The sequence below is a fragment of the Peromyscus eremicus genome, chromosome 1 (genome assembly GCF_949786415.1).
Source record: "Peromyscus eremicus chromosome 1, PerEre_H2_v1, whole genome shotgun sequence".
NCBI lineage: Eukaryota > Metazoa > Chordata > Mammalia > Rodentia > Cricetidae > Peromyscus > Peromyscus eremicus.
In genome coordinates, this window is record NC_081416.1 from 167,718,328 (window position 1) to 167,734,217 (window position 15,890).

Below are 15,890 nucleotides of genomic sequence, written 5' to 3' on the forward strand. Positions count from 1 at the left end.
TCCTTTGGCTTTCTGGGAAGATGCAGAAGCATTTAATTTCCAGTTCACGTCTATGGGAACAAGCAAAACTCAGTCTTCCCCCAAGCCTCCTTGTTCTCTGATTTCTGCCTGATAGAGATGGAGCTTGCAATGTGAGGAGGAGGTTCTCCCAGTCTTGGAAATCCTTTGGTTGTAAGAGGGAGTGTCCATGGTTAGGAGAGCCTCAAGGTCAATAATTTCTTTCTGTGCCTAACACAAACTTCCCTGTCCTCTATTTTCATTTTATGACCTCCATGACCCACAAGGAACTTTTAGGGCTTTCAACTTTTCAACTTTTTCTCCAAATTGGAGGAGAAAATTCCCCATAGACGGGAATAGACCTTGGCTCCCAGGTCTGTTTCTGTCTCACTGGTGGGGTGGCTGGCTCAGTTCTGACTCCATGGGATGAGAAGAGTAGGTGGAGAAGGTGCCTGGGAGCCCTGTTCTGAGTCAGGGTGAACCATGTCACTGACAATTGATGATGTTCTTTTGCTTACTCTTCTCAAGGTTCAAAAAACAAATGTCAGCTGAGTGTGGTGGCACACATCTTTGATACCAGCACTGAGGAGGGAGAGGAGGGTAGATAGTGTGAGTTTGAGGCCAGCCTGGTCTACAAGTTCCAAGCAAGCTAGGACTGTACATTGAGACCCAGTCTCAAAAAAATCAGTACTGAGGATTAGAGTGGCAGGCTTTGGTCAGCACTGTGATTATTCACTTCTTCTCTGTAGTATTTAATCCATATCCATGGGGCAGGAAATACAATACAAACAGAAATTCTTCAGTCAGGAATTTCTCCCAGTCCTAGGTCTAGGCTTTAACACCTTTAAGATTACGTGGGCCATCTTAACCCCATGACAAATTATTTAATAAAAGACAAACAAAAGGCTATTTCATAAAAGAGGGACCTGACCGTTCACAGTTACCAAAAGTGTGAGCAAGAATTCCCACAAAAATCATTAGGAAATATATACCCCCAACCATGAGATTTCTGGACATGCGGGCTGAAGAGGCATGCAGTGTGGAATCTACAAAAATACCCTGAGTTAGGGTCACTGTGGGTGATCTTGGTAGGAATAAGATTCAGCTCTCTCCTTACAGAACATATCTTGAACCCAAACATGTGATCTTGCAGAGGACCACTTCATTCTATGGGCCCTGTGAGCTGGATGAGATCTCTGAGGGTGAAGGACTCTCAGCTGTTCCCCTTCACTATTTATCCACAGATCCAGTGACTCTACCCTCCATCCAAGTCACCAACACCACAGTCAAAGACCTGACGTCTATATTCCTGACCTGCTTGTCAAATGACACGGATATCTCCATCCATTGGCTCTTCAACTCTCAGCGTCTGAGAATCACAAATAAGATGATGCTGTCCCCGAACAACAGCACCCTCCAAATAGACCCTGCCAGGAGTGAGAATTCAGGGGACTATCAGTGTGAGGTAACCAAGGGATTTGTTAACAAGAGGAGTGACCGCATCACTCTGAACATAATAGGTGAGTGATCTCTGCTCCATTCTTACTCCATAGTGTTGGGGATGGGGGCAGTTTTTTTATCAACAGAATACAGAATGGGTCAAACTCACAAGGAGAAAAAACATGGTTCAAGATACAAATACAGCCAGCTTGGTGATGGATGCATGTTAATCTCATAATAACATACTAAGCAAGCTGAGCACAGTGCTGCATGCCTTTAACCCCCAGCACATCAGAGGCAGAGACAGTTGGATCTCTATGAGTTCCCAACCACCCTGGTCTTTGTAGCCAGTTTCAGGTTAGCCAGAGCTACATAGTGAGACCCTGTCTCAAAAGAGTGAGAGCATGAAGCAGGAGGCATAGAAGTATAAGGCCACTCAACTGAATGTACCAGGCTCTGCTTAGTCCCCATGGGAGACCTTGCCTTGGAGAAGGTGGAAATGGGGGGTTTTATGAGGAGGAAGGCTGGGGGGCAGGAGGAGGGAGGACAGGGGAATCTGTGTTTGGTATGTAAAAGGAATAGAAAAATCTCTTAATTAAAAAAAAGAAGTACAAGGCTAACCCAGATTACATTGTGAGACCTGGTCAATATTAACAACAATAGATGTCAATATAGCAAATAGAAATGCAAAGTGATTAAGAGTTTAGGGTCTGAGTCAGTCACACAGTCAACCCTCAGAATCTAGTAAAATATTCATGTTACTCTATATGTCCTTCCACACATTCAGATTATCTTTAGATTATTTTCTATATCTAGAATGAATACTGCATAGACACTAGTCTTATTGTGTTGAGTACAGGACAATGATAGGAGGAAAATACACATTTTTCGCTGTAGAGAGACTTTCCCAAGTAGTTTGTTTCCAAGGTTTCGATCTCCAAATATAAAATCCATAGATAGAAAAGACCTGTATTGAGTTTCTTACACGTTTGCTTGTTTATTATTTTGTGTGGGTGTTCCACACCTAGTGTGTGGATGTCAGAGTACAATTTGTGGGAGCCAGTTCTCCATGGGCAGGGGATGGAACTCAGGCGGGTGAGCAAGCCCATTATCTGCTAAGCCATTTCACTGGCCCACATATGTTTGTGCATTTTTTCTTTTTCTTTTTTTTCATTTTTCTTTATTAAGAAATTTTCTACTCACTTTACATACCACCCACAGATCCCAACTCCTCCCTTCTTCCCCCTCCCAGCACATCTCCCAAATCAAGGTCTCCCATGGGGAGTCAGCAGAGCCTGGCACACTGAGCCTAGGCAGGTCCAAGCCTCTTCCCACTGTACCAAGGCTGCACAAGCATCATTCCACAGGCACTGCAACCCAAAAGCCTGCCCATGCACCAGGGATGGATCCCGATCTCCCTGCCCAGGTGCCACCCAAACAGTTCGAGCCAAACGACTGTCTTCTGTATCCAGAGGGCCTAGTCCAGTCCCATGGGGGCTCCATAGTTATTAGTCTACAGTTCATGGGCCTCCAATAGTGTGGCTGGTCATCTCTTTGCATTTTTTTTCTTTGTGGCAGTTGGGATTAGGTACCGGGAGGCAGTATGGTAGGCAGCTTACCAACTGAGCCATCTTGGTGGCCATTACATTGAGTTTCTTATCCTCATGCTCACATTTGCAGCATGACCTCCTTGTACAAGACTCTTTTTTCTGATAACTATTTATTTGTGGTGTGTAGTAGTAGTAGTAGTAGTAGTAGTAGTAGTAGTAGTATGTGTGTGTGTGTGTTTGATGTGTAACTATTGAGCTATCTCTCCAGTTCCATAAACCAAATATACATTTGGGACTGGAGAGATTAGCTCAATAATTAAGAGCCCTAGCAGCTCTTCCAAAGGACAGGCATTCAATGACCAGCACCCACATGGCAGCTTATTACTGTCTGTAACTAAGTTTCAAGGAATTCAACACCCTCTTCTGTCCTCCTCAGGTACCAAACATGCATGTTCTGTGGAGACATATAAGCAGCCAAAAGGCCCATAAGATGCATCTGGCATCATAACAAAGACACCATTCGAAATCTAATTTCAAAGTGCTTTCATCCTGTCTCCTAAAAGTCTGATGACTTTCAGCTCTGATCCATTTTAGGTCTTTGATCCATTTAGAGTTGATTTTATATGTTGTTAGGTGAAGGCTTAACTTCATTCTTTTACCTGGATATCCCATTTTCCCAACATCCCTTGTTTAACTGATTATTCCTCCATTCTTGAACAATCTTAGCAGCCTGATTAAAACTCATCTGGTCACAGAAGGTCAGATGGACAGCAAGAATGCCTTCCAAGTTCTGTAACTCAATAGGGCAACTCTGTTTCACACCTAGTAATTCAAAAGATCCAGCAGAAATGAATGTTTGTAACAAACAGAAAAAGTGACAGATGAAATGGTGGATATGCCTACTACTCAGATCTGACACACATGATAATATATATGCAAAACTGTGCCCCATAAACACATATATTGATTGTATCAACTAATCTTTAATTTAATCATGGCCAGTGTGCATGAGCAATTCTGGACTTTCCGATTCTATTTCACTGATCTTTATGTCTGCCTTTATGTCAGCAGTAGACTATTTTGATTGTTGCAGCTTTGTACTAAAATTATGAAATCATGCAGAATGTCCTGCAATTTTATTCCTTTTTCTTTTTCAAGATACTTTTAAAGCCAGGTATGGTACTTGCCTCTAACTCCAGCTCTTGGGAGTAGAGACAGGTGGATGGATCTCTGGAAGTTTGAGGCCAGCCTGATCTTTATAGTGAGTTCCAGGACAGCTAGAATGGACTTTGCTATTTCTGTGCAAAATGCCACTGAGGTTTTGATCTGATGTGCATAGAACTGATAGACTACATTCAGTGATATTGTCATCTATTAAAAAAAGTCTTTCAGACAAGCTGGCTCATGCCTATAATTCCAGCCACTCAAGAAGCTGAGGGAGGAGTAATTGACTACTGGCAATGGTCGAGAGAAAGTCCAAACTGACCTACTCTGGTAATAGGGTGGCCAAACACCCTAATTCTCATGCTAGAAACCTCATCCAATGACTGAGGAAACCAGATGCAGAGATCCCTGACCAGGCCCCAGGTGGAGCTCCAGGAGTCCAAATGGCGAGAAAGAGGAGGGTTTGTATGAGTGAGAATTGTTGAGACCAAGATTGGAAAAAGCACAGGGACAATTAGCCAAACGAATGGAAACACATGGACTATGAACCAATAGCTGAGGAGCCCCCAACTGGATCAGGCCCTCTGGATAAGTGAGACATTTGATTAGCTTGATCTGTTTGGGAGGCATCCAGGCACTGGATCCAGGACCTGTCCTCAGTGTGTGAGCTGGCTCTTTGGAACCTGTGGCTTATACAGGGACACTTGGCTCAGCCTGGGAGGAGGGGACTGGACCTGCCTGGACTGAATCTACCAGGCTAAACTCAATCCCCAGGGGAGTCTTTGCCCTGGAGGAGAGGGGAATGAGGGGTGGGCTGGGAGGAAGGCGTGGGGGGGTGGAAGGGGGAAAAATAAGGGAATCCGTGGCTGATATGTAAAATTAAATTAAATTATAATTTTTTTTTTAAAAAAGTGCCTACCACAACCATTCAGGCCAGCCTGGTTAATTTAGTGACATCCTGTTTCTAAATAAACATTAAAAGGCAGACCTTAGAATACAGCTCAATAGTAGAGCATTGCTTACCATGCACAAAGCCCTGGGTTCAATCCCAGTACTGCAGAACAACAGTAATAATGAGATTAAGTCTTCCAACCCATCAAACCTAATGGCTGTCATTTCTTGTCTTCTTTCATCATCTCTTATTTGGAAATTTGCTGAGTGCAAGTCTTTTATCTCCTTGGAGGAGTTAATTCTAAGTATTTTATTCTTTTTGGTGCTTTCATGTAGCTGGAGAACTTTTCTCCAGCTCCCGCCACCAAGTCCCGCCAGTCCCAGAGCCCACTTATAAAATAAACACACAAACTCTTACATTATTTAAACTGCTTGGCCATTAGCATAGGCCTGTCATTGTCTAGCTCTTACTCTTATATTTAGCCCATTTCTATTAATCTTTACTTTGCCACATGGCTTGTGGCTTACCGGGACCTTCCCATGCGGCTTGTCATGGTGGCGGCTGGCAGTGTCTCCCCCTCAGCCTTCCACTTCCCAGAATTCTTCTCCTTGTCCCGCCTATACTTTCTGCCTAGCCAATGGCCAATCAGTGATTTATTTACTGACCAATCAGCAACACACTTGACATACAGACCATCCCACAGCACTTCCCCTTTTTCTTTTCTTAAAAAGGAAGGTTTTAACTTTAACATAGTAAAATTACATATAACAAAACAATTATCAAGCAAGAATTACAGTTACAATATTAAAGAAGAGATCCTATCTATCTTATATTTGTAAGTTTAAGGTTTGATATCTAACTTATCTTTTATTATAACTAAGGAAAATTGTAAGTATCTAGTCTTTAACCACATCAAAGACCTCAGAAGGATATAACACTGCCTGAGAAATGGGAGAAGGATGCAAGCAACTTTTGGGAGTCTTGCAGGGTAGACAGAGACAGCTGAGCCTGGACAGTCATGCAAAGTTTTCTTGTAAAGTTGGGGCATCTGTCTTCAGCCCACAGGCCTAGAGTCTCTTATTCACTTTTTTCTGTGTCTTGTAGAATGTCTGGCAGTTTTCTTTGCAAAGCAGGAACCTGAAGGACCGTTTTGTCAAGCAAAGTTCAGTGGTCATCTTTCTATGGGTCCTGCATGTCCAGTTGATCAAGCAGTCCAGGCAAGAACAGTTTCTTGCCCAAATGGCTATTTTTGTCAAGGTGAAGATAAACTCCATATGGAGTGTCTTCGATGCCCATCCTCCTCTCTGAAGTAAATCGGTGCTGTCAGGAGCAGACATGTCTCATTGTCCAAAAAGTCTAAACTTTTAAAACATTTTAAATGCCATATTCTGTAGGTCTTTGAAGTGTTTGAAGACTACCTATCTATCTGAAATATATCTATGTATACCTAGAAGACTTAACTAACATGGCTACAAATATTATAGATGACTAACTATTAATCTATTTTTTAATTATCCATTACAATTTTAAATGAGTTACATAAACATAATATCTCAAACAAGAATAGAAATATATATACAGTATAACAAAATTAAGTTTAAATTTGTATCAATAAACTAAAATCTATAGCAATGTAAAACATTTTAAACAAGTTGTTACTCTTTAAAAGTAGGTTCATTAATCTACCCTTTTATCCTATCATATCTAAACTATCCCCCTTTTTGTTTTAGAAAGAGATTGTATTTATAATCAACCTGATTTAAATAAAAATATTGTTTTTTCTCTGTCCCACACCAGAGGGCTCTTCTGATTTGGGACACAAGAATCTCTTAACCATTTTTTTTTTTTGAGCAATATGTCTGGGTTTAGAGGGGGAGTGAGCCAATTCCATCTCTAAAGCCAGCTTGGTATATTTGGGAATTTGGGCGTAGCTTCTCTTACTACTTCCTGCTGGAGGGGGGCGCTGTATCTTCTGGAGACAGAAAGAAAATTTTAGGATCATGGAGTAGTCCGTGAGGCTGTATATCTGAGCCAGTTGACTTGAAACCATTCTGGATGTTGAATCATCTGGGCCATGGTGTCATTGGAGACCTTTCAGGGGGTCTTGGCTGGTCAAACCTGATGTATCTTAATCTGGAACAAATCCATGGTCTCTGGCTTTCTGTGGAAACAAGAGCAGAGACTCTTTTCCAAAGCAACATATTCTTATATCCAAATTTTGAAGTCAAGGTACCTTTAAAATATACATTTTGGCATAACTCAACAGCTTTTACAATCAAATGTTTTTCTGCAGTTACAAATATCAAAGAGAACATAATCCAGATTCTTTGTGTGGTAGCCATCTTTACGTGGCTTATTTTTTTATATTAGCTTGAGCCTGTTTCTTTTAAACTGCAGCCTTCTAAGCCTGAAACGGCGCAGTGGCTGCTGGCTCCGCCCACTTCAGCTTCCCAACATGGCGGTGGTCCGCTTTCCGCCAGCTCTGGGAGCCGTAACTCTCAGAAATAGTGGGTCTACACTTTTACCAAAGTAGCGTGTAGCCCAGAAACCTCTTTTTTTGTTTTGTACTAGCAAAGGCTAAATCCACCACACAGTTTAATGTGCTACTTGCAGAGGCCTCATTCCCACCATACTGCAGGTCGAGAGCGCACGCTAGGAACCCGCCAGTAGCTCAAACCGGCAGCTGCCGCTTATTTGAGAGAGACAATTAGGAAGCTGTTTTTAGTTCCGTTTTAGAATCTTTTTTCTAAGTTTTTAGGTGGAAACTCTTGCCACCACGTTGGACGCCATTTGTAGCTGGAGAACTTTTCTCCAGCTCCCGCCACCAAGTCCCGCCAGTCCCAGAGCCCACTTATAAAATAAACACACAAACTCTTACATTATTTAAACTGCTTGGCCATTAGCGTAGGCCTGTCATTGTCTAGCTCTTACTCTTATATTTAGCCCATTTCTATTAATCTTTACTTTGCCACATGGCTCATGGCTTACTGGTACCTTACATCTTCCTTGTCCTGATGGCGGATGGCAATGTCTCTCTCTCAGCCTTCCACTTCCCAGAATTCTTTTCCTTGTCCCGCCTATACTTCCTGCCTAGCCAATGGCCAATCAGTGATTTATTTACTGACCAATCAGCAACACACTTGACATACAGACCATACCACAGCACTTTCATAAATAAATATTTTCTTCATTTCCTTTCCAGTTGTTCACTGTTAAGGCTGGGACTGTTGCTCAGGGGCTAAACCCTTGCCAGGCATGCACAAGGCCCTAGGTTGAAGCTCCACTACTGTCAGGAAAAATGAAAATCTAATTGTTCATGGTCAATATTAGTATACAGAAATACATCTCACTTGGGCATATTCTTTTCATTAGCCAACAATTTTGCTAGTTTTACTCATTTAGTTCTGAGAACTTTCTGTACAATGTTAAGGATTTTCTATGAACAAGTTACTGTCATCTACAGATATATAATATACATCCATATATATATACACACACACATATATATGTATATATATATATCTATCTATCTTTATCACCTCATAATTGGGCACCTTCATTTCATTGTCTAACCTAATGGCTCTGTGTAGCATTCTTAAGAGTCTCTTGAACAGAAGTGGTCACAGCAGCATCCTGTGTTTTTCCTGATCTTAGAGAGAAAGGGTCAATCTCCCCATTTAATATGATGTTGGCTGTGGGTTTCCATGTGTGGCCTTTGTTATAGTAAGCTGGACTTCTATCATGTTTCAGTGTTTTTATCATCAACATCTGTGAAATTTTGTCAATTTTTGGTTGATTCAACCTTATTGGTTATACTGCTATTCGATTTTGTTTCTTTCACATCTCTAAAGAATTCAGGTTTGTAGGAATTTGTCCATTGCATCTAGGCCACTAAACAGTTAGCATATAACTACTGAGTACTGTTGAAATTCTTCATAATCTTGAGAATGGATGGTGAGGCCTCAAATTTTAGTAATATCCATCTCCTTTTTTCAACGTTAATCTTGGAAAAGGTTGCTAATGTTGTTAATCATTTTTGAAGAACCAACTTTTGGTGCATCCACTTTCTTAGCAGTTACTCTAGTCTCTGTTTTGTTTATCTTCATTTTCATCTTTAGTTTTCTCCTTCTACTAGCTTGGGAGAACTTTTAGGGGGTCAAGGGTCTCATTATATAATCCAGACTTGCCTCAAATCCACAATCCTCCTGCCTCAGCCTCTGATTCTATGATGCTAGGTTATATCACATCCTTCACCTGCCTCATAGTAGTTTTTAAAGACTTAATATAATAATCAAGTAACCTTTTTTGGCAAAATACCACACAAACAGGAAGAAAAAAATGTTAGCCACAATTATTTCTACCACTAGTGTTAGCCTTAAAGCCAGGTATCCAGGTCTATCTCTGATTAACCATACAGATTTAAGTAATTTTTGAAAACCACTTTAAGCTCCAGTTTTTCATCATCTGAATGAAAATAATTTCTATATGACAGACTCATTATATAAATGAAGCCAGATACAAATACATGGCCAGCCACATCATAAATACCATACCACCGGGTCAACATTAGCATTATAATCACTGTTGAGCAGAGTAGTGAGGTTTGAGCCCCAAATATTCACAACAAGGAGTAAAGAGTTGAGGACGACGTTGATACCTAACAGATGTTGGGAATCACATGGTATCCAAAAAGTGAAATCACTGTAACATGGCTACTAAGTAAAAATGGGAGAGAGAAAAAGACGGGGGGGGGGTCTGGTGCAAAATTTCAAACCTGGTAATTCAATAGTTTTCATCCTCTAGGATGTGTCCATGATGAGCTTAGACAAGCAGGGTATTAGTGGAGGGATATACATGTGAAGGTGAGCCTGAGATGACCCTCAGGACACATACAGATATGATTGCTGTGGAGAAAGAGAGTGGGGCATGTCTTAGATTGCAGTGCAGTTCTAACAGAGTTTCTGCAAGGTTGAGGCTGAGTTCCCCACAGTCACCAAGCAGAGGGGAATGGGGTCTTACAGGGTCTGTCTTGCTTTCCTACCCCACTGCAGAAACCATGGTCTCTGCAGAAGAGCTGGTCCATTGAGAGTCAATAGCCTGGGCCTTCTGTCACTTAGATCACAACCACAAGAGGCGATTTATTCATGGCTGCCACAACTGAGACCCTGAGAAAAAGATATAGCCATGGAAACACTGGATATTCAACACACAAAATCACTATTGCCCTGTCTCACATTCCCACAGCTTCACATGATTGCCTGGATGAAATTGATGGAATTCGGGGATTGGAAGGAAGAGGGAGAACCAACCTAGAAACACAGAGAGGTGGAAAGGACACTTGCTAAAACCCTCACACTTCAACTCACCTAATCAGTCTTCCCACAGAAAGGTGGGAAGATGTTTATCAGCTGTAGGAGTTTCCTGGTAGAAATTTCAGGGTCGCTCATGTATACTATAATATCATCTGCAAATAGGGAAAGTTTGGTTTCTTCCTTTCCCATTTGATCTTATGGCTCTAGCTAGAACTTCAAGTACTATATTGAATAAATATGGGGAGAGTAGACATCTTTGTCTTGTTCCTGATTTTAGTGGAATTGTTTGAGTCTCTTCATTTAATTTGATGTTGGCTGTCAGCTTGCTATAAATTGCCTGTATTACACTTAGGAATGTTCTATGTATTCCTGATCTCCCCAAGACCTTTGTCATGAAAGGGGTGTTGGATTTTGTCAAAGGCTTTTTGAGCATCTAATTAAATGATCATGTGTAGTGGTATTATGTTCCCCAAAATATTGTGCACCCTAATAAACTTATCTGGGGTCAGAGAATGGAACAGCCACTAGATACAGAGGCTAGAAAATGGTGGCATTCACACCTTTAATCCTAGCGTTCTGGAGGCATGGATCTCTGTGAGTTCAAGGCTACACTGGAAATAGCTAAGCATGGTGACTCACACCTTTAATCCCGGAAATCGAGCCTTTAATCCCAGGGAGTGATGACAGAAAGCAGAAAGGTATATAAGGCGTGAAGTCCAGAAACTAGAAGCACTTGGCTGGTTAAACATTTGGCTGGATAATCTTTTAGGCTTCTAGTAGCAGTTCAGCTGAGATTAATTCTGGATGAGGACTCATAGTCTTCCAGTCTAAGGAAACAGGATCAGCTGAGGAACTGGCAAGGTGAGGAAGCTATGGACTGTTCTGACTCTCTGATCTTCCAGCATTCACCCCAACAACTGGCCTCAGGCTTTATTTTATTAATAAGACCTCTAAGATTCATGCTACAGTCATGTTTTTTTTCTTTCAGTTTGTTTATCTGGTGGCATTCTTGCATCCTTGGAATGAAGCTTTCTTGATCACAATGGATAATTTTTTGCTGTGTTCTTGGATTCAGTTTGCCACTATTTTGTTGATTATTTTTGCATCAATGTTCACGAGGGAGATTGGTCTGCAATTCTCTTTCTTTGTTACATCTTTGTGTGGTTTGGGTATCAGGGTGACTGTAGCCTCATAAAAAGAGTTTGCCAATGCTCCTTCTGTTTCTATTGTGTGGAACAATTCAAAGAGTATTGGTATTAGCTCTTCTTTGAAAATCTTGTAGAATTCTGTCCTGAAACCATCTGGTCCTTGGCTTTTTCTGGTTGGTAGATTTTAATGACCGTTTCTATTTCGTTAAGGGTTATAGGTCTATTTAAATTGTATATCTGGTCTTGATGTAATTTTGGTATATGGTACCTATGGAGAAAATTGACCATTTCTTTTAGATTTTCCAGTGTTGTGGAGTAGAGGCTTTTGAAGTATGACCTAATGATTCTCTGTTTTCCTCATTGTCTATTGTTATGTATCCCTTTTCATTTCTGATTTTGTTTATTTGGATGCTCTCTTTGCCTTTTGGTTAGTTTGGACAAGGGCTTGTCTATCCTGTTGATTTTCTTAAAGAACAAACTCTTTGTTTCATTGATTCATTGTTCTCTTTGTTTCCATTTTATTGATTTCAGCCCTCAATTTGATTATTTGCTGGCATCTATTCCTCCTGGGTGAGTTTGCTACTTCTTGTTCTAGAGCTTTCAGGTGTGCTGTTAAATCATTAGTGTGAGATTTCTCCAACTTCTTTATGTTGGCATTTAGTGCTATGAATTTTCCTCTTATCACTGTTTTCATAGTGTCCCATAAGTTTAGGTATGTTGTACATTCATTTTCATTGAATTCTAGGAAGTCTTTAATTCTTTCTTTATTTCCTCCTTGACCCATTGGTGATTTGGTTGAGCATTATTCAGTCTCCATGAGTTTGTAGGCTTTCTGTAATTTTTGTTGTTGTTGAAATCTAACTTTAAGCCATGGTGGTCCAATAAAATAGAGGAGGTTATTCTCAAATATTATTAAGGACCCACTTTAATAATATTCTTCCCAGGGGCCTAGAAGAGAAGCTATGAACAGTGAACATTATTTTGGGGAAATGAATCTGAGGAAACCAAGCTCTTTCTTTGTCTACTTTATTCCTCTGGGATAAAATCCTGTCTACACAGCTACAGTTCTGTTTTCATGCCTTGCTTTTTTTCTTGCCTGATTTCTCTCTATATTTATCTACTGTCCCCTCTAAGTTCTATCTTAATTCTCTCATCTTAATTCTGCCTCATCTAGGTCCTTACTTCTCATCTCATCTTTACTTATCTAGTACTTCCTTAGCTGGCTCTTTCTCATCTTCCATCTTGCCCTCAAGTTCTCTCCTCAAAATCTTCCTCTAAGACTCCTTATACCTCTCACTTTCCCCAAGTCTCTGAGGTATTCAGTTATAAACCCAAGCAAGAGCAATCCTCTGGCAGAGCAAGTCATCAGGCTTGAATTCCTACAGGATCATAAAGGCAGGTAAGAATTTACCTCAAGCAGTGACTATCAGGCTTTCTTTTACAACCCAAAAAGGGAGTGGTAAAAAAAAGAGGTCAACTGAGAGCTAATGATTGGTTAGTATATCAAAGAAAAGGGATTTATATACTCAGTCTATATTCCTAGAAGTGGTTAGGTAAGAAGTTAGGAGTCTATAATCTTAGTGAGCTTGTTTAAGAAAGTAGGGTCTCTGCTTAAATTACACAAGAAATGAAGCTATCCACCTGACCTAGGAGACAGGCATTGTTTCCATAAGGTTGTTACCTTAGTTCATGAGATTGTTTGGCCTTGGATGCTTGATAGGTATTTAGATAAAACACTGTTATGAGTTCTTGGAAGCACACATAGCATACAAGAAAATCATTGTAGGAACCATTTAATATATATACAAGAGCTAAAACATCACCAAGACTTCTTAAGCCATGGCTTGGCCTTTGGAAAAATCCTTGACCTTTCCATGTAGTAGTTTCTGTGATAGTAGCTGAATTCCATTTTGTTTTCCTATGGCCTGCAGCAGTTCCAGTTTTTTCATTTAGTAAAAATAAGGAGAATGTTTAATTCTCTCTAGGGTAGCAAAAAACTTGGAAAAATTTAAGTTTGGAGATGATTTGAAAAATGAAAACATGTTTAATTAATATTTATAATCAATAATCTATGTACATGGCAAGTTGAGAATTAGTTTAGCATTCTTTTTTTTTTTTTTTTTTTTTTGGTTTTTCGAGACAGGGTTTCTCTGTGTAGCTTTGCGCCTTTCCTGGGACTCACTTGGTAGCCCAGGCTGGCCTCGAACTCACAGAGATCCGCCTGGCTCTGCCTCCCGAGTGCTGGGATTAAAGGCGTGCGCCACCACCGCCCGGCCTAGTTTAGCATTCTAATAGGTGTAGTTGTATATAATAAGAATTTTTCTGTCCCCAGTAGGTAGCAAAGGAGTAACATAAAAAAAACTATTATTAGCTAGTGTAGCATAATATGATCAAATGTGTCTAAATACTATAATTGTGACTTATCAAAAAGAAATGATTAGTTTGGAACATAACTCTATCAATCTCGGATTAGTGGTATTAATTTGGTTAAATGGTATTTTAAAAGAGGCATTGTTAGATAAAGAGTTACTTGAGTTAGTCATGAGCACCTGTTGGACCAAGGTTGCAGTTGAAACTGATGTAATAATTTAAATTTGTAACCAAGGCAATATTGACCCATTTAGCTATGGGAGCACTGTAATAATCTGTGTCAGGGTATGCATAGCAAGACTTACAGAACAATTGTCAGAAGTACATGAGGAGAAAATCTGATAGTATATATATTTCAGGATCATGGGCAGAATTTATACAATTAATAATAGAGTGTTTTGTAAGGGCAGTCCAGCCCCTAGGCTGGGGAGTTCAGCACCAAAAGAGGGGTAAGTTACAAAGGGGCTGTAGAAATCATTCATGGTTACTTCCTGCTGATATGGGTCTGAAGCTGAGGGAATTGAAGGCTGGAATGCAGTGGAAACACAGGAAGAGCAGGCTGTTTCAGGCTCTGTAAGACATATATAGCAGGATTTTCTGTCTCAGGTGCTAGAGGGCATGATGCAGGGCTGAGCTGGACAGCATATCCATGTGGGCTGGAGGATGGAGGATGGGATGCAGACCTCCAGCTAGACAGCATGACTGTGGTCCAGAGGATGACAGCCTGTTACTCTTTTAATGATAAGAATTACCGCTGGAAACAAATATATGTTTTAGTGGTACACATGCAGCTGAGGAGTTTTAAGGAGGAAACTTTTTCTCTGAAGTGTACCAATTGAATAATAAATGCATGGTTTTAGCAGATGAGAGAAGGGGATATAGGGACAGGGAGAGAGGGCATGATCCACTCACCCAGAGAAGAAAAAGAAAATTTGTGAATGGGACACATAAACTGTACTCAGATTGTGTTCCTCCTGATCCTTCTTTGCTTATGAGCGTTGGTCAATTTTGATCTCCTGAAGAATTTTTTATAGTATTTTTATTTTATAATTAATTTCACATATTAGCCAGAGATTCCCTGGTTCTCCCTCCTCCCACCTCCCACCCTTCTCCCCCAAACCACCCCCTATTCCCACTTCCTCCAAGGCAAGCTCTCCTCTGGGGAGTCAGCCCAGCCTGGTAGACTCAGCCAAGGCAGGTTCAGTCCCCTCCTCCCTACACCATGGCTGAGCAAAGTGTCCCATCATAGGCCCCAGGTTCCAAAAAGCCAGTCTATGCACCAAGGATAGGTCTGGCACCACTGTCTGGGAGCCTCCCAAACTGTTCAAACTAACCAACTGTCTCACTTATCCAGAGGGCCTGGTCCAGTTCCATGGGGGTTCCTCTGCAATTGGTTCACAGTTCATGCATTTCCACTAGTTTGGCTATTTGTCCCTATAGATGTAACCAACCGTCTTATTAAATAAGAAACACGGAACCAATACAAAGAAGAAAGCCAAGAGGTCAGAGCTAAGAGCCAAAACCTTACCTTTCCTCCTGCGGTGGTCCTACCTCTCCGAAAGAGAGCTACTTCCTGTGTTAAAGTCTTTATAAAGACTTTTGGTTCTGCCTTCTCATTGGTTGTAAACCCAACCACATGACCGCCTTGTCACTGCCTGTCTGTACAGACCTCCAGGTCTTCTATAGTTGGTATTGAGATTAAAGGCGTGTGTCTCCAATGCTGGCTGTATCCCTGAACACACAGATCTACCTAGCTCTGCCTACCAAGTGCTGGGATTAAAGCATGCACCACTACCGCCCAGCTTTCCTATGGCTTGCTAATAGCTCTGACCCCCGGGCAACTTTATTTATTAACATACAAATAACATTTTAGTACAAAATAAAATATCACCATATGTCCCTGTACTTTTTCCAATCATGGTCTCAATATCTATCACTCATACAAACCCTCCTCTCTCTCTTGCCAATTGGACTTCCACCTGTGGCTTGTCCATGGCTCTCTGCATCTGCTTCCATC

At 40.9% G+C, this 15,890-nt stretch overlaps 1 protein-coding gene across 1 annotated transcript in view; it reads left to right on the forward strand.

The window, feature by feature from the left end:
- Positions 1-15,890, forward strand: part of LOC131895199 (carcinoembryonic antigen-related cell adhesion molecule 21-like) — a 61,556-nt gene that overhangs the window by 14,176 nt on the left and 31,490 nt on the right. Inside the window, exon 3 of the mRNA XM_059245650.1 lies at positions 1,242-1,517. Coding sequence (XP_059101633.1) covers positions 1,242-1,517 — 276 coding nt within the window. The remainder of the gene's footprint in view (positions 1-1,241; positions 1,518-15,890) is intronic.